Source organism: Eretmochelys imbricata, chromosome 11, assembly GCF_965152235.1.
Source record: "Eretmochelys imbricata isolate rEreImb1 chromosome 11, rEreImb1.hap1, whole genome shotgun sequence".
NCBI lineage: Eukaryota > Metazoa > Chordata > Testudines > Cheloniidae > Eretmochelys > Eretmochelys imbricata.
Genome location: NC_135582.1, coordinates 74059464 through 74078486, shown reverse-complemented (window position 1 = coordinate 74078486; position 19023 = coordinate 74059464). Strand labels below are relative to the sequence as shown.

At 40.2% G+C, this 19023-nt stretch overlaps 1 protein-coding gene across 12 annotated transcripts in view; it reads right to left on the bottom strand.

The window, feature by feature from the left end:
* The window catches only part of HDAC4 (histone deacetylase 4), a 474722-nt gene that overhangs the window by 97055 nt on the left and 358644 nt on the right, over positions 1-19023 (bottom strand). For 10 of the 12 annotated variants that reach the window (XM_077830169.1, XM_077830172.1, XM_077830164.1 and 7 more), the window contains 4 exons: positions 14233-14345; positions 8198-8314; positions 7913-8111; positions 2017-2255 (listed from right to left, as the gene is read on the bottom strand). In XM_077830169.1, the coding sequence (XP_077686295.1) occupies positions 2017-2255; positions 7913-8111; positions 8198-8314; positions 14233-14345 (668 nt within the window). The remainder of the gene's footprint in view (positions 1-2016; positions 2256-7912; positions 8112-8197; positions 8315-14232; positions 14346-19023) is intronic. The other 2 variants (XM_077830168.1, XM_077830167.1) reach the window with 1 other exon arrangement.

Here is a 19023-nt window from a genome sequence, read left to right as displayed (position 1 = left end):
TGTCCTCGTTCAGCTATGTTTTTTTTCCTTTTTCCATGGACATGACACATCACAATTTTATCTAGGTCTGAGTTCAGGCTACTGAAAGAGGCATCAGTCTGCACAATATCACACACGCACGTCAAACTCCTGGGAGGTCTAAATGAAAGCCTCAATGAGTTCAGTAGGTACGTCACAGTGAAGTCTTTGGACACTTACAAGTGTTGGCAAGGGAAGTCTTTAAAAACTCAACAAACAAGCCACTGAAGTGCAAGTTACTTACTAACAAAGAAACTGAACCTACTGCCTGCTTCCAGCAATCCCGATTTTGAACTTCACTACACAAAGCATGTTTAGAGTGAGGTAAGGGAAATCTCCATAGCAACAGCAGCTCCACACCACATCAGTGCGCTAGCCTGAATGACGTCCAGGGCTGGCACATGCACAGCGAAGTGGCAAATATCCAGAAGTACAAGATTGACGTCAGTAGCTTGTGTAATCATCCCAACTCAGCTTTAGTCTATAAACAAAGCGTTTGGGGGTTAAATTGTGACTTTCTCTTTTACTGGAAAGATTTTATATGGGCCACCACTCAATGAGGCTAATCCAGCTTCTAGTAGTTATATTTTCTCACATAACTGGAACAGTGAAAATATTTGGAGAAATGTCCACCCGAAATCTAACCACAGCACTCTGAAAATCAAACTGGCAGGCTGAGTTTTCTTTCAGAATCTGTCAGCGTGGGGGGATTTTTTAAGAAACTGCAACTGGGGCTCCTTGAGAATTTTTTTTTTTTTTTTTTAATACTAGTACAACTATGATGGTCAGAACAGAACTAAAAATAATTATAAACATTTATGATCTATCCCACACTCAAAGCAGCTTTCTTTTTATTGTAATGACTAGCTGCTGACTTTACCTTCCAAAGAAGTGGGACAGATTAGCAGATGGGGTAAATTGCCATAGCTCCACTTACACCAGCTGAGATCTTCCTCCATGTGTTTCAAGGACAAGTTTTAAATTCAGATTCTATCCTCACGTATGCGAACCATTTTGTCTTTGAAAAAACATACCTGCACAACAAGTTGAAATAACCTCTTCTTTGCTACAGATAATCTATCTGTACACCATAATCTATCTGACCTGCAAAGTGAATGCAATATTTGTGTACTGGTGAACAGCTTTGTGCAACATACGTATACTTTTCAGCTGTTCTCCAGGTGCTTCATGGAAAGTGAGATAATACTTAAACACAGATAGCACTTTCCATCTTCAAAGCACTTTATAAATATTAACTAATTAATACTCACAAAACCCCTTTGGGCTAGGAGAAGTCCCCATTTTCAGATGGGGAAATGGAGGCAGAGAAGATAAATGATGTGCCCAAGGCCATAGGTGGGGGGGTTGGCATTGGAGCTGGGAATGGAAGTCAGGAGTTTCTGGCTCCCACTCAGGTGCTCAGTCCCATTACTCTCTCTCAGAAGATTATCCTGGTGAGCAAACCTTAAATAAATCTGAACAGCCTCGAGTAGAAACACCCTTTCCCCAATTAATTTTTAGTTTATCATCAATGGAATCTTTTACTTTACTTTTATTATAGTATACCGCTTTATACTACATTCTTTCTCCTTCTTCAAGCAAAATATAAGTACAATATATCCATTTTCCCCTATGTTCCTTGACAGCATTTGTACGCTCTCCTCTCTAGAGCTGGATATGATGCTGATGTGGATGAATGGCAGCATAAAGCGTTTTGAAAATATGATTGGAAAACCAGTAGCTTAAATTGTACTTCCTTTCCCAGCATCTGCATCAGAGGTATCATTTCTTACCTAGATGATAATATGAATAAACCACTGTATGTAGCCTAATATATTTCACAAAATTATGAAAAAGAGATCTAAGGATGAAGAGTAATTGATTATATTGTTAGAGGCCATACATATTATAGTGAGAGAAACCATTATATAAGAACGTTAGCTAAAGGCTACATTAAAATTGCATGAGCAAGAAAGCATTTACAATCAGTTTGCCTACCTTGTTAATGTGAAGTTGCTGTTGCTGGAATTGCTGTTTGTGTTTCTCCAGGAACTGTTGATGCTGTTGCTGGATCACTAACTGCTGGAGGGCCTGGGCATTCTGGGGAAGGGGAGCAGACTGCGTGCGCCCCAAGGGGCGGTGTTGCCGGAGTTTGTGTATTGAGGGGGAGACCCGATCTGCACCAACCAGAGACTGTGCATGGAGGGGCAGTGGCCCCAAGCCTGAAAGATACCAGTCTGAAGATAATATGGAGGAAAAAACAGCAGAGAAGAAAGGAAGAAAGGAAGGGAGAAAATGGCTATTGAGTAACTCTGATGGTGACAATAATATACATATTGTTAAAACCAACCACCTTCAGTTGTCATTTGCAGCTGAAGTATCATCCCTTAAAAAGTAAACAAGAACAGAAAGTATTAGAAAAAAGAATGTTTGAAATACTCCTGTGATATATGTATATATTTTAGTGCTTCCAGGGAATTTATACCAGCTCTGGGAATTAACAGTGAGATATGAAGCCTTTCATCTCTGGACCGCTGTTTAAGTTAAGACCAAGGAGTTAAAATGTGACAGCTGAACTATGTGAAATGACAGGGTTTTAAGCCGAGTTCCACATGAAAAAGTGTCATCACAATACATCACAACTGGTATCTGCTCACTTTGTTGGGCAATCTGTAGGGATAGAAGAGACATGGAGATGGAACTAGCTTCTCACCCCAGATCAGGGTTACGCACACTGGGGAAGCTTGCATTGAAGCTGCTGTGCTGTACCTACTCTAGAGAATAAACTGGAGATGACAACTTCCAGTACGGTAAACCCAGCACTTTCCATGAGCATTAAATACAGTGGTTGCACTGTCAATCTAGCCAATTCTGCCTCTGATAAATAATTATGGTCACCTCAGTATGATGCATGCTTGGAACATGGAATGCAGTGCATATTGAGTTAACATTATATAGTTAACTAAGGCAAAAATTTTAAGATTGACCACTGTATACTTTAGGAGGTGGGGAAGATGTTTAAAATATGTTTACAGTTTTTAGTTTAAACTACTATTTAGCAGTAATAGTGCTGATGAAATTAATGACAGGATTTCCTGGTAAATATTATTTAAGGTTATATAAAAATCTTGGAATTCATTAGCATTTTGGACAGTTTATCCTAGTCTGCATTACTTATGGACTTACAGTTGCTAAATCATTCCCCTGAAGCACTTCAAGAATATCAGAACTACACAAATCTAGTACTGTTACTGCAGTTAGGAAAAAAAAAATGAATTACTATGGGGCAGACTGTCATGGCTAAACATGTAATGGGATTTCCATTGTAATCCCATGTATTCATACACATCTTCATGAAATAGTCACCTTTTCGTGTGGAAATGTTCACACTTGGTTTTTGCCCAACAGGGGATGTTTTTGGAAGATATTAGCAAAATTCTTTTAGCTATTTTCTTATGAGAAGGGGAAAATATACACACATATATACTGTAAAATATCTAAGGACACTTGTTAAAAAACTACATCAAAAACAGCCTAAGCATAAATGAACAGTTGCCTTTCTTTTGTTTTATTTTAAATGCTGCTGCTTTTGATGTAACACCAATATAACCATTTGAAAACTGAACACTGAGCATCGGCAGTAGAAAAATGTAGACAGCTCCTAGGGGGACAAAGAATGCCCTTAACACAGGGGATCATCACAGTGCCTGGACACCATCAGCCCATCCTTCACGCTTCCCCTGTGCTTACTGCTCTAGCCTCTTCTCCATTCGTCTCCCTCATAGATCTTTCACTCCCAGACTCAGCAGAGGGCCTCACTGGAGAACACTCTACTGCTAACTCCCTTTGTCTTTTAAATCAGTGGTTTCAACGTGTGGTCCCCCCTCAAAGATTTTCAGGACCCAAACCTCCATTTGAAAATTTTTAGGGGTCCGCAAATGGAAAAAGGTTGAAAACCAATGTTTTAAATCAAGAAGTCATGCCGATGAGAGCTGCAGCAGCATGGCACGGGGACAGAGGTGCTCAAGTTGGGTAAGTCGCAGGCTATGTAGAACTTTATAAGGAAAACGCTACGCTGTAAATCCCACCCGAAATCTGTCCTGCACTCCCAGTGACCAACTCAGAACAGGCTGCTGCCTTTTGCACCAACTGACACTTCTTGGGTCCACTTGCCTGTGCAGAGAGGAGAATGTGATTCCCCGCCTAATGACTCAGAGGGATGCTGCTCCTTCTGCCACCTGGAAGGGACTGCATACACAGCAGACCTGGCAGCCAGTCTGAAAGGGGCCTTGGAAGCTTTTGCAAACTCAGTTTTGGCTTGCTGGGTATTGTGGTGCTGCTCCTGGACAATGGAATGCTGTGACCTTTGGTGACCTCTTTGTTGCGCGGGAGGGGAGAGAAAGGATGTGGTTGGGGTTAAGGGGGGAGATCTAGCAGCTTCAAAGAAAACCCTGTACACAATATTGGAGGTTTTCCTCCAGTTCCAAAGGGGAACAATTTCTTTTGCTATGCTCTGGAAGAGCACAGGACAGACTTTTCTTCTCCTCGCTGAGAAGATGTGTCATTTTTGAATGGTGGTCAAGACACCAGCAAGGAAGAGCCATAGCAGCACTTCAGAAAAACTGATCAAAACTAAAATCCAGCAAAAATTTGATTTGATTAAAAATGCCTTGAGTCCAAACTGCAGCAAAGTTAAGGAACTCTGGAGGGAAAAATTAGAGGGTTCCCTGTCCTCCTGCTCTGTAGCAGATGGTGTCCTATCTCCTGCAAAATTCTGGAAACTGAACAGATTGGACAGCTGGTCAGTGGAAAGGGCTCTGCCTGCCCCCAGAGCAGCAAGGTCTATTGAAGGCCCATTGTTACAATCTACATACCTGCCTGAGAGAAAGAATTGCCAAGTACTTAGAACCAAAACCTCCTGCTGAGCTGCTCATGGCAGAGAAGGGGCTAGGGAAAGGATATGTGGATAAGGAGAAAATGGCATTAATGCTAAAATAGGAAATCACTTGTTTGTTCTAGACGGGTAGAATATCAAGGATGTACCAATAAAACAACAGTACGTACTAATTTAGAATTCTGTGTTCCGATGTTGATAAGCATAGAAAAGTACATTAAGCTTCATAAAACGTGTACATACTACTAAATCTCATGAAATTGATTCCCTCTGAAGCACTATGGAAAATCACTATCTCTGCCTCAGCTTCCCCACACATAAAGGTTTATTATCCTGACACATTGGGAGTTGTGGGGATTAAAACGTAGAACACTGTCTATAAGGGGCAAAATCCTGAGACTTCGATGTGAGATTTTGATAACCAGCACCGTTAAGGATTTTGCTTTTCAAATTTAAACATCATCCAAGATATAAAAACCAAAGTTTCTCAGCAATTTAAGTACCACTGCATGCCTTCTTGCATCTTCCACCTTAGCCCGATATTGAAAAGCATAGACCAGAAACATGATTCAAAGGTGGCCACTGCTTTCTATTTACTCTTCTTAGAGCAAATATGTGTCTCCAGTCAACCACTCACATAAGAACATAAGAATGGCTATACTGGGTCAGACCAAAGGTCCATCCAGCACAGTATCCTGTTTGTCAACAGTGGCCAATGCCAGATGTCCCAGAGGGAGTGAACCTAACAGGTAATGATCAAGTGATCTCTCTCCTGCCACTCATCTCCACCCTCTGACAAACAGAGGCTAGGGACGCCATTCCTAACCCATCCTGGCTAATAGCCATTAATGGACTTAACCTCCACGAATTTATCCATTTCTCTCTTAAGCCCTGTTATATTTCTAGCCTTCACAACCTCCTCAGGCAAGGAGTTCCACAGGTTGACTGTGCGCTGTGTGAGGAACAACTTCCTTTTATTTGTTTTAAACCTGCTGCCCATTAATTTCATTTGGTGGCCCCTAGTTCTTATATTATGGGAACAAGTAAATAATGTTTCCTTATTCACTTTCTCCACACCACTCATGATTTTCTATACCTCTATCATATCCCCCCTTAGTCTCCTCTTTTCCAAGCTGAAAAGTCCTAGCCTCTTTAATCTCTCCTCATATGGGACCTGTTCCAAACCTCTAATCATTTTAGTTGCCCTTTTCTGAACCTTTTCCAATGTCAGTATATCCTTTTTGAGATGAGGGGACCACATCTGTACGTAGTATTCAGGATGTGGGCGTACCATGGATTTATATAAGGGCAATAAGATATTCTCCATCTTATTCTCTATCCCTTTTTTAATGATTCCTAACATTCCGTTTGCTTTTTTGACTGCCGCTGCACACTGCGTGGACGTCTTCAGAGAACTGTCCACGATGACTCCAAGATCTTTCTCCTGATTAGTTGTAGATAAATTAGCCCCCATCATATTGTGAGTATAGTTGGGGTTATTTTTTCCAATGTGCATTACTTTACATTTATCCACATTAAATTTCATTTGCCATTTTGTTGCCCAATCACTTAGTTTTGTGATATCTTTTTGAAGATCTTCACAGTCTGCTTTGGTCTTAACTATCTTGAGCAGTTCAGTATCTTCTGCAAACTTTGCCACCTCACTGTTTACCCCTTTCTCCAGATCATTTATGAATAAGTTGAATAGGATTGGTCCAAGGACTGACCCTTGGGGAACACCACTACTTACCCCTCTCCATTCTGAAAATTTACCATTTATTTCTACCCTTTGTTCCCTGTCTTTTAATCAGTTCTCAATCCATGAAAGGATCTTCCCTCTTATCCCATGACAACTTAATTTATATAAGAGCTTTTGGTGAGGGACCTTGTCAAAGGCTTTCTGGAAATCTAAGTACACTATGTCCACTGGATCCCCCTTGTCCACGTTTGTTGACCCCCTCAAAGAACTCTAATAGATTAGTAAGACATGATCTCCCTTTACAGAAACCATGTTGACTTTTGCGTAACAATTTATGTTCTTCTATGTGTCTGACAATTTTATTCTTTACTATGGTTTCAACTAATTTGCCAGGTACTGACGTTCGACTTACCGGTCTGTAATTGCCAGGATCACCTCTAGAGCCCTTTTTAAATATTGGCGTTACATTAGCTATCTTCCAGTTATTGGGTACAGTAGGTGATTTAAAGGACAGGTTACAAACCATAGTTAATAGTTCCGCAATTTCACATTTGAGTTCTTTCAGAACTCTTGGGTGAATGCCATCTGGTCCCAGTGACTTGTTACTGTTAAGTTTCTCAATTAATTCCAAAATCTCCTCTAGTGACATTTCAATCTGGATAAATTTGAGAGTACAACACAGGGCTCAGATTCAAAGGGATTATTGACAGTTTTTGAAATCTTAATAATGAATATGAAACACCACTAATTTATTATCTTTTGAAATTTAACAGATTTAGTTACAATTGAAAGACTTATTATTATTAGACAGACTGTGCTTTTAATATTACATTTTAAAATGAAAACACACGCTTTTGGTTTTGTAAAAAGGATAGCAGCTATGCAGTAATTGTAAGTACTAAACCCAGTAAATTGTGAAAAAAATTGTAATTTTTGCTAAGAAAATACCTTCTCACTGTTACTTTGATCAAACTGGGTAGGGTTCTACTATTAAAATACTAACAGATTTATATTTATAAACTAGTTTATCTTAATCCTGCCAAAATGACAAACAACATTAGCCTCCTCCTATCTCTTAAAGACGTGTAATTTGGCCAATCACAGACCTTTTCCAATGTTGTAGGTGCCCATGACATCAACAATACATGCTCCATGTCATAAACATATATGATTTCAGAGATAACTGGTATTCCCTTATTCCTTTCATGAAGAAGACTGCAATAAATTGAAATGGATTGTACCACTCCCCCAGTTAGGAGCTGCATATTTTAGCCTTTGCACACGAGCTTTGGTATGCTCACCTGTGACTAAGGGAGTTTGTGCAGTTGGTTGTTCCAGTAAGACCATGTGTTGCAGAAGAGAGTTATGTGAAGTTCCCCCATCCCTTTCCAACGTCGTAGTGCTCAAGTAAGGAGTGAGGTGAGTGCCAGGAAATAAGGAAAGCCGCTGTTGTAGGGTTGGAATAGCAAGTCTCTCGGCATCCTGCTGTCCTGATCCCCCCTGCAAATATACAACCGGTAAAGTGTTCAGCTTATGAACGAGTCAGTGCAACCACAATCCCAAAGACAACATTAAACATCACTTACACTTGCAGGTCCAGTTGCAGGCAAGCCTAACGTTATGTTGGGCAAGGAAGGAGATGTGTACAGAGGAAGCTGTGTTACTGAGCCTTCACGATTCACTAGTCTGTGAGCCAGGCTGGTCTGGAAATTGAATTAAGAAAACTGGAACAATCAGATAATGTAAAGAGGATAGACAGGAGCCACATTATAGTCTGCCTAATTCGTGAATCACCTTAAGTATAAAGCACATCAGAAAAGGGAACAAGAAAGAAAAATAGAAGGCAGGTAACTTCACTTCTGATACCAAAAGATTCCGAATGTAGGGGCTAATCTGTGCCCAGTACCCAGCCCAAGTAGATGGGATAGGCATGGGGTGGATTCACTTATGGATGTGTAATCCTCCCACAAAGGTAGCAGAGATGCTCTGATAGGGCTAATCCAACTGAATGACTACAGTAGCCTCTGACCCATTCATAGCCCCAACATGAGCTGAGAACTGGAAGATCCATGCAGCAATGGTTTCCTCCCACACGCTGGAACACCTTTCCCACCCCCACAAACTGCTCTACATGACCCTGGAGAGGGAGTGGGGATCATCTGTGCATCCCTGCCAGAATCCTGTTTTCTTTAACCCTTTGTGCAGGAAACATCGGTTTGTCTATCAAGGGAGCCTCCATGGCTCATTTGTTCCTTGAACTACATGGCTAAAAAAGGTGTTTTTAAAAAAACAAATTTTACGTTACACAGGATGGATGTTCTCGTCAGCCAGGCCAACGACAGTATGAAATGCATCATTCAGCATCAAGTTGGTTTAAACACAAGGTAAAGCTCCATTAAAGAGCCAGGATGTTCATCTTAGGTGGATATTTCTTGATTTTCAGGGAAGGAATGTGCAATTAACTGGGAGGATTACGTTATAGCCAGCTAATGCGGCACCACGGAAGTGTAACAGTCATTTTTAATTTCACAACAGTGATTGCTTACAAATACAGACTAAAATATTTATTGCAAATATTAACTGTAGTTATTGAAAAGTGTCTGAAGCCCTGATTAGAAAATAGTTATGTTGATGGCAATGAATTATGGAGTGGATATTGTTTTCAATCCTAGGAGTTTAAACAAATATATAAAAAAAGACATTTTCTATAACATTTCTCATGCAGTGACAGTTTTTAACTCTGATGCTTAGAAAAACAGGTATATGATGGGTACAATAAAGTATTTCATCATTCTATAGATTGATACATGTCAGCATGGCCATGAAGGGATTTTAATCTTCTGGAGTTTTAGAGGTTGTTGCCTCATATTATGCCTGATTCTGTAGCACCGAAGTCAATAGGAACTTGCAATTGATTTCAATGGGTGCCGGATTAGGCCAATTTTGGATGATGAAAAGAAAGCTAGTTATCTTTGAACTCCATTGAAGGAACTCGCACGGAACTTTGCAAGATAAAGTAATGATGTTGCAATCCACAAAAGGAAGAGCACATGTTTAACATTTACTATTGAAAAGCAAGTCTTCTATATAGAAATATTCTCTAAAAGAAAAATCTGATGTATTGACGAATGAAACTGGAATTGCTGAAAACAGTAACATTAAAGCTATTCCTGTGAGAGAGGATCATAGACAAGTGTAGCAATGATATCTTTACAAGATTGCATTTGCCATCTTTACAGCCAAAGACTCTGCATTTCCAAATAAATGGTTTAATTTGACATTAGTCAGTTATTCATTTCCTTAGTAGTAAAAGTATCTAGTTCTCACATATGCTCAAGCTAAATTCAATTTGCCAAGTGAGGTTCTTTCCATTTCTAAAATCTCCTCCTGTGTAATTGCAATTTTGTCAATCATAATTATTAAAAACATGTTGAAGATCAGATCTATCACAAAGGTCTTGTCGTTGCTAATTTCTCTGTAGTTGTTAAATATTTCCACTGGCACACACACGAACACCAAGGCAAAATCGTAAAAAACTTGTTTGTGTTTCCACTCACTTATTTGCCAGGGTGATTTTGAACACTTCTTAGAAATTTTGCTTAAAGCGTAAATGCAACGTTAGTGCACCACATGCTGAAAATTAGGCATGTACTGTGGGTGAGGTACTGACATCTTTTCCTGACTTTTACGGGGTACTGATCTCATAAAAGTAACAAAATTACATCAATTTACACTTTAAACAGTCAAATCCCCATTTAGTTGTGCCTCAAATAGTCTCGGGGGGTTTATTTGTATTAAGTACAACTGAATGAAAAACACAACAGCTTGAAACTAATTGCGCTCACAAAATTTCAGTTCCATTATCATCATCTTAAATATACTGAATCTGTCTATGAATTGTACATAAATGCGGTGGAAATACAGAGCAGAGCACACACCCAGCAGCTACAGCTTTTGTCTACTCAGGCAGCACTTTTTAAAGCTTTATGTGAAATAAAAGGTCAGTGTCTGTCAAATAGCCTCGCACAGGTGGAAAAAACATTGTTAAATTTAACACAATATTTAAAAAATAAATGCTATTTATCCACTGTGAACAGAATGGAGCTGTATGCTTTCTACACTTGAGGCAAGTATTTTAATTTAAATAATATAAAAATGATCAGTTTTCCCATTTGGTATGGGTCCAGAGATGAATCTCTGATCAACTGATATGCAAATATACACATTTCTCATTTAAAACCAAACACTCAGGTAAATGTGAAACTATCATATTAGAAGACTAATTGCTCAGAAATTGTTGACTATTTACAATATACAAAGTGGAAATGGGTCCGATTTATAGGAGACGGTCTGTTATTTGGGGTAATACAGAAATTGGAGTCTGGTGTGTGCATTACATTGGCCTTTTACAAGATACATGGAAGCAAGCAGTAATTGGGTAATGTTATTTCCTGATGTATACAAGCTTCATTTGAAAGGAAATATCTGCATTTAAAATGCTGTCTTAATTAACTGCATTTGGATAGCCCCTTACTAATGCATGCAGAAAAGTTTAGAGGAATGGCTCAGTTACCATCATGAAATATCCAGTGCTTACAGAAAAGAATTGGTAACGAAGGGCATGACCAGTTTTTGGCAGATGAGAATGTTGAGGCTAGGGAAGATTTAATTAACAGAATAAATTTTAAGATCTGTAGACAGCAAGAGAGTTAGTGCAATAGGTTATCAAAAATGATGTGTCATCCATTAGTGGGTTGTGAGGTTTCCTGTGGACTGTGGTCTCAAAGGTCTAGTGAACTAATTGTTCATATCACACCTACTTCTAAAATCACTACAGCACCATAGCTTACAGACTATATTCTTGCTCTCTTCCATAAAATCATAAAACAGGTGAGAAAATTCTGGGTGCAATTTTCAGAGAAACAGCAGAAGAACATTTTTTACTTTTCACATAGGTTGCTTTGGGAGGCTACATTAAAGCGTTTCAGTTTAAATTAATTCATAGATCACAATGGAATTCTTCTCACATGTACCAGGACTAAGGTGTAGAAAAAATTTATAGAAAAGTGTTATTTACCTTTTACACAATACAAAAACCAGGGATCATTTGATGAAATTAAATAGTCAGAAGGTTTAATACAAACAAGAGAAAGTACTTTTTCACACAACACAAAATTAACCTGTGAAACGCATTGCCATGGGATGTTGTGAAGGACAAAAACATAATGGGGTTCAAAAAAGAACTAGATACATTCATAGAGGATAGGTCCATCAATGGCTATTAGCCAAAATGGTCAGGGATGCAACCCTATGCTCAGCGCGACCCTAAACTTGTGATTGACAGAAGGCAGGAGTGTAAGACAGGGTGGATCACTTCATAATTACCCTGTTCTTTACACTCCTCCTGAAGCTCTGGTACAGGCCACTGTCAGAGACAGGATACTGGGCAAGAAGGACCGTGGTCTGACCCAGTATGGCAGCTCTTATGTTTTTATGAATGAGACACTGTAGTAAAACTGTGAAACGGGTGGGGGAAAGAGACAGGTATTTTCACATGTCTGGAGAACTGTTTTGGCAATAGACAGACTTTACATGTCTGGCATCACTCATGCCTCAGTCTTAAAATTATGACTTCACTGCTTTACAAGACGGAATAGGTAGTCACTGAAACTGGACATCAAATGCTTGCAACAGCATGTGTATCTAAAAGCTTTTTTCTGCAGACCTTACTAACGACTGGAATTATAGCCTTGGTGAAGTAATACATTCATTTGTAAAAAGCAAAGTTATTTGGACAGAGTGTTGCCTCTGCATATCCACACTCGTGGGATGAGCCCTCCCAGAACACTGATTTTGGGGAAGCTGTGCCCTTTGGAACAGTGCAAGCTTTCCTGTGCAAGACTGAATATTTGTAGCTGAGGTTATGAGTCTCTCAGCAGTCCCCAACTGCCTACGCTCCTTCTGCTAAAGATGCAATAAGAGCAGGACGCTGAGGGGAAGAAGGACTGGCTGTAGTAACAAGTCATTGTTATTACTTTCACTCCTGGGAGCAGTGTAGAGTGAACAAGTGAAGCGTATGCCTCTACTAGCCAAAGGGCTACAAAGACACATGAGCCCAGAATCCAGCAGTGATTCAACCACTGATACTGGTGAGTCTGACTTTTGCTATCAGAAGTGAAACTTCAGAGAGAAGGGCAGCTGGATTCTCTTCTGGTTCACATATCAACAGAATTGGTAGCTCAATTCCATTTGGGAGGATACCAAATCCTCCGGCAGCCATACTAGAGCAGTCTCACTGAACAAAGTCAGGAGCAACTGAAATGAGGGTTTTGTCATGGAAACGCATACAGTATGTAGCCTTAAGTAAAGCTGTTGTTACTGTGGATGCTATAATTACCCTTCCCCATGCTGCCAGAGTTCTACGAAACACATGAAATAGAACTATTGTTCCTTTTATAAAGCCCAAACCAGAATCTCAGCCAACCTCTTTAGAACAGCCGTGGTGTATTGTGTCAGGCGAAGTGACCAATGCTGTACTGCATGAGTGACTGTGTTATGAGGTCTATGATATATTTTGATTGAAGGTTTTTAAAACTGTGTGTTATGCAGTATTAGAAATGCTAATTGAACCAAAGTCTGTACAAACTTAGAAAGCTCAAATAGCTTGGATTTATGCTTCAAAAAACACCTTTCCACTCTCCAAAATTACAAGTTGGAGGACAGTGTGATTAAACCAAAATTCTGCTTTGTCAGGAAAGTTTATAAATGTAAATGCATGAATAATATTTAAGGGAAACAGCAAATGTGAAGCCTGCAATGCGAAATACAGCAGCAGGGTCTGGATAATTACACACCACCTTTCCAAACGTGAAGGTTACAAAATGACAGAGAGGGTCACATATTTTCAGATTCAATAACAGGAACGTAGGAATTGCCAGACTAGATCAGACCCAACTCTAGTCTAGCATCCTGTCCCTGACAGTGGCCAACACCAGATGTTTAGGAGGATGGTGCAGACACCCTGCAGTTTATGGGATTATTTATTAATAATAATCAGTTATGGAAAGATGCAATTTAAAAACAAAGGTTAACAAAAGCTAAGATTTAAACTGCATAAAGGTGGGAGGATGCTAAAATTTGGTGGCAAACGTCAACACACTACAGGAAGCCTTTGAGTACTGAGCGGGGGAGAAGGAACTTAAACCAGGTAATATTATATTCCTCCATCCCTGTAATTGAACAATGCTTGTATTAATCCCCTGTATAAAATGAAGTTATTCAACATTGTAAAGCATGAAAATAAATATCCAGCATTTTAAAATACTCAAGAGAGTTGGCAACCTGTATTTGAGAAAGGAACCCTCTTCAAGATTTCCCCCCAATGTTCCTTTCCTTTTTTAAATCTATCAATCCATATTATGGCTACTGCCAGTTACCCCAAGCACAGATATTTATGAGCAAATGCAGACTAAGCATGTTACGTTTCCAACACATTCAAATCTTCACTGGTTAGGAGAGTAGCCATCCAACTCAAGGTTCAGCTTTCCCTGTATATTTTATAGCTCCCACAAGTTCATTGGAAGCACAAGTGTTAAACCCAAGGTAAAGAGCAGTTCTGTACCTCTGCTTGAATACTTGTGACTGATCCTGTAATTCCATTCTCAGCACTTATATTATTAGAGCTGTTGTTTGGAGAACTGGGACCAGATCCAGGAGCACTGTTGCATGCAGAGTCTAAAACACATTCAAAAACAACGCTTAGAAACAGTACAAACTATCTCTGCAATGCTATTTGGAGAGATCTATCAGGGAAAACAAAAACCCTGAAGATATAATAAAACATTTCTATATTGAGAACATACCAACAAAGATGTACTTTCAAACAGAGTGTCCAAATACTTATATCTTTTCTCTGCAACCTTTTTTTGCATAGTGTGTCAAGAACTTTAAATATGATTAAGCACACAATAAACAATTTAGAAAGCAGAACAAGCCAAGTCAGTCTATGTTAAACTGTTCTACTATAGTTTTATGAAGTGCCTCCTCCAATCCACTTTAGCATTTTATCTAAATCATGCTCTCAGTCTTGCACAAGTAACTTTCTGAGCTTTGACATTTTCCCATGCACTTTTCTTGTATATTTGAATTTATTCATGTTTTAAATGGAAAGATACTTTCATTACTGACCCTTGACAGCTTTTTCACACCAGCACCAACGTTCACTTGTACAAAAAGTGCCCCAATGAATGTAAGTGGTCATGCCCTTAGTGGTTATTTGTTAAGAGCTGACAGTGTGCTCAGCATTCTGTGAGAAACAGTTACTTTCCTGAGGTGCTGTCAACTACAGAATTGTAGCTTCAGCAGCACACAGGACCTTAATACCAATCTGGAGCTCTGGTCCAGTACTGAGTTAAAGGGAACAGTACTAATTAGATAATTAATACTACTTCCCACAGCACCTGGGTTTTCCTTAGAAGTCTCCCATCCAAGTACTAGTTTCTTTCCATTCCCAACAGGGAAGCGCTAGGAAAGGGCTGGAATCAGAAGAGTGTGAGCAGGTCTCCAGGATTCCAAGTGAGGAAATAATGAACACAGAGGGTGAAGTCTGACTTTCAAGGATACATTTTTTTTGCCCCTGGATTACTGGTAGATGCCTCCATGTGCTGCATTCATCCCAGGACAGAAAAATGGGAGGATAATTGAGAAAATAAAAGGCAACCTCATAAGAGTTGTTTTGAGTGTCTCCAGACATCGGTCTCTTTACACTTATTGTCCTGCGGCACTAGCTGGACAACTCTTTATCTTCATGAAAACGTGCAAAGTTCCCAGATATTACACTAAAAGTCCTCCATGTAGACAGTGGTCAAAGTCTCTCAGAGGTAACAAAAACCCACACAGAGTTTGTCCCTCGGGAATCCTAGTCTGTTCTGGCCACTCACTAATTACTGATTGAGCTTTCCCTTCCCGCTGTCTCACTTGCAGCGCTTGTCCCAGGCCTACACATCTAGAGCTCTAAGCCTCTAGAGATGGGTGTTCTCTTGTTCAGGGAAACTGTCTTTGAGGCCTTCCACACCCACTTTATATTATTATTCCTTCCTAATTACGTACAGCTTGTTACTTCTGACAGGGATGGCAGGATAGGACAGACAAGTCCCTGTCTCTAGGACAGTTTTTATCTTTGAAAACTCATGGCGATCGGGGGAAGTCCCGGACGACTGGAAAAAGGCTAATGTAGTGCCCATCTTTAAAAAAGGGAAGGAGGAGGATCCGGGGAACTACAGGCCAGTCAGCCTCACCTCAGTCCCCGGAAAAATCATGGAGCAAGTCCTCAAGGAATCAATTCTGAAGCACTTAGAGGAGGGGAAAGTGATCAGGAACAGTCAGCATGGATTCACCAAGGGCAAGTCATGCCTGATTAATCTAATTGCCTTCTATGATGAGATAACTGGCTCTGTGGATGAGGGGAAAGCAGTGGCCGTGTTATTTCTTGACTTTTGCGAAGTTTTTGATACGGTCTCCCACAGTATTCTTGCCAGCAAGTTAAAGAAGTATGGGCTGGATAAATGGACTATAAGGTGGATAGAAAGCTGGCTAGATTGTCGGGCTCAACGGGTAGTGATCAATGGTTCCATGTCTAGTTGGTAGTCGGTAGCAAGCAGAGTGCCCCAAGGGTCAATCCTGGGGTCGGTTTTGTTCAATATCTTCATTAATGATCTGGAGGATGGCGTGGACTGCACCCTCAGCAAGTTTGCAGATGACACTAAACTGGGAGGAGTGGTAGATACGCTGGAGGGTAGGGCTAGGATAAAGAGGGACCTAGACAAATTAGCGGATTGGGCCAAAAGAAATCTGATGAGGTTCAACAAAGACAAGTGCAGAGTCCTGCACTTAGGACAGAAGAATCCCATGTACTGCTACAGACTAGGGACCGAATGGCTCGGCAGCAGTTCTGCAGAAAAGGACCTAGTGGTTACAGTGGATGAGAAGCTGGATATGAGTCAACAGTGTGCCCTTGTTGCCAAGAAGGTCAATGGCATTTTGGGATGTATATGTAGGGGCATTGCCAGCAGATCGAGGGACATGATCGTTCCCCTCTATTCGACATTGGTGAGGCCTCATCATTGGTGAGACATTGGAGTACTGTGTCCAGTTTTGGGCCCCACACTACAAGAAGGATGTGGAAAAACTGGAAAGTGTCCAGCGGAGGGCAACAAAAATGATTAGGGGACTGGAACACATGACTTATGAGAAGAGGCTGAGGGAACTGGGATTGTTTAGTCTGCGGAAGAGAAGAATGAGGGGGGATTTGATAGCTGCTTTCAACTACCTGAAAGCGGGTTCCAAAAAGGATGGATCTAGACTGTTCTCAGTGGTAGCAGATGATAGAACGAGGAGTAATGGTCTCAAGTTGCTGTGGGGGAGGTTTAGGTTGGATATTAGGAAAAACTTTTTCACTAGGAGGGTGGTGAAACACTGGAATGCGTTACGTAGGGAGGTGGTGGAATCTCCTTCCTTCAAAGTTTTTAAGGTCAGGCTTGACAAAGCTCTGGCTGGGATGATTTAATTGGGGATTGGTCCTGCTTTGAGCAGAGGGTTGGACTAGATGACCTCCTGAGGTCCCTTCCAACCCTGATGTTCTATGACCCCTTCCTACACTCATCCAGCGTGGAGTGTACACAACCCATCACAACACAACCACAAGGATTTTGTACTTAAAATAAAACTTCACTTTATAATTCTATTGCTGTAAACCCTTATTATATGACCAACAAAATGCCCACAACTTCACGTATGTTACCGCTATGTTCTTAACACCCCCTCTTCTAACCAGGGCAAGTGGGACATCCGACCTGAACCCAAAACTTTTTTTTAACAGCCTATAAAGCTGCATTTCCCAGCTCCAGTGCAGCACTGCAGATTAGTTGATTTCGCGGCTACCAGAAAATTCTTCTGGAGCACAGAGCAGGCCCATAGGAGCCTCTTATTTTGCATATAGCACAGTTTTCAGTGTTTCTCTTTTTATTATCTACGAAGTATGCTTGGCAGAATTCCGCTGTGTTATTTTTTTATAATTTTGACACATGATATATATGTTCATTTTTAAACATTTTTATCCATGTAAATTTTCACTGTTGAAGGAAATTGTACGAGTGGGGGGAAAGGAAGTAGACTATAATTAAATGAGAGCAGCCATTGAGATTCAAAAAGTTAAAGCTTTATAACTGTTAAAACACAAATTGTCAGCATCACACGTCAAACTATATAAATTAAATAACCTTAAAATCAAACTCTAATAAGTTCTCCAGCAGCATTTTTCTTATTTTGCCTATCTGTAAATTTTGACGGTCATCACTCGAAATACTTTTTTTGTCAGTTTGTGGTTGCACAGTGAAATCAATGTTCACCAACATTTACCAATAGCAATCTAAGCCTTCCAAGACTAGTTAGAAAGCAGCAATCACTGCGACCTTTTGACAGCCACTCCAACTATGAGAAAATAGGATTTGGCTGACCCCAGTATAATTTTCAGGTAGTTTTGACATAACAGCCTGATGCAATCTGGGACATTTCACTGGGATGTCTCTGTGGAAATGGAGCCAACTGGTATGACTTTGGGGACATGAAACAAATTTTGTTTTAGTTATTTAATTGCTGATTAGTGGAGTAATTCGGCACATATTATGGTAGGAGTAGAGTAAATAAGTAGATTTTACTGTCCTCTATAATCAAGAGAAATTTAAGGATTAAGTAACAATCTAAAACTGACTGCCCACCTAGTAATCATTAGACGTCACATACTCAAAGGTATTTTCTTTCTATAAATCTGCTACTAATCTGATTATTCCAAGCACTGTGCATTTTACCTATGTGACTCTATAGGCTCTAGTGGATCGACATCCATTGCTACCACATGTACCAGCCATGAAACTATGGAACCGTCTCTGAGCTTCCGCAACTATCTTCTCCACACCCTCCAAACAATACTATGACTTCTCAAGTCATGCTTCCCAATACACTTGTGAAGAATGAGGAGCCAACAACATGACTTATTTGAGTATCTATATGTAACAACGACAGACCCTGGTCGTCGGTGGGTGGGATTGAACCGGGGACCTCTGGAGCTTAGTGCATGAGCCTCTACCACATGAGCTAAAAGTCAATCGGCTGGGAGATAAGGCTGTAGAGCAAACACACTAATCTCTCTCTCTCTTTAAGTGGTCTCCGTGCCACTAGATGGGACAGAAAAACACATACATGTATGAGCATGCTTACTGAACAAACAGGAGAACCTTTTTCCGCTGCCCAAAGCCTTATTCTTGACATTGTAAGCAAAAATTAGTACTCAGCACTATTCCTTCCTATATGAAGTTAACCTACAAACAAAAGGAAATTCTTTTCATCCATGGACTTG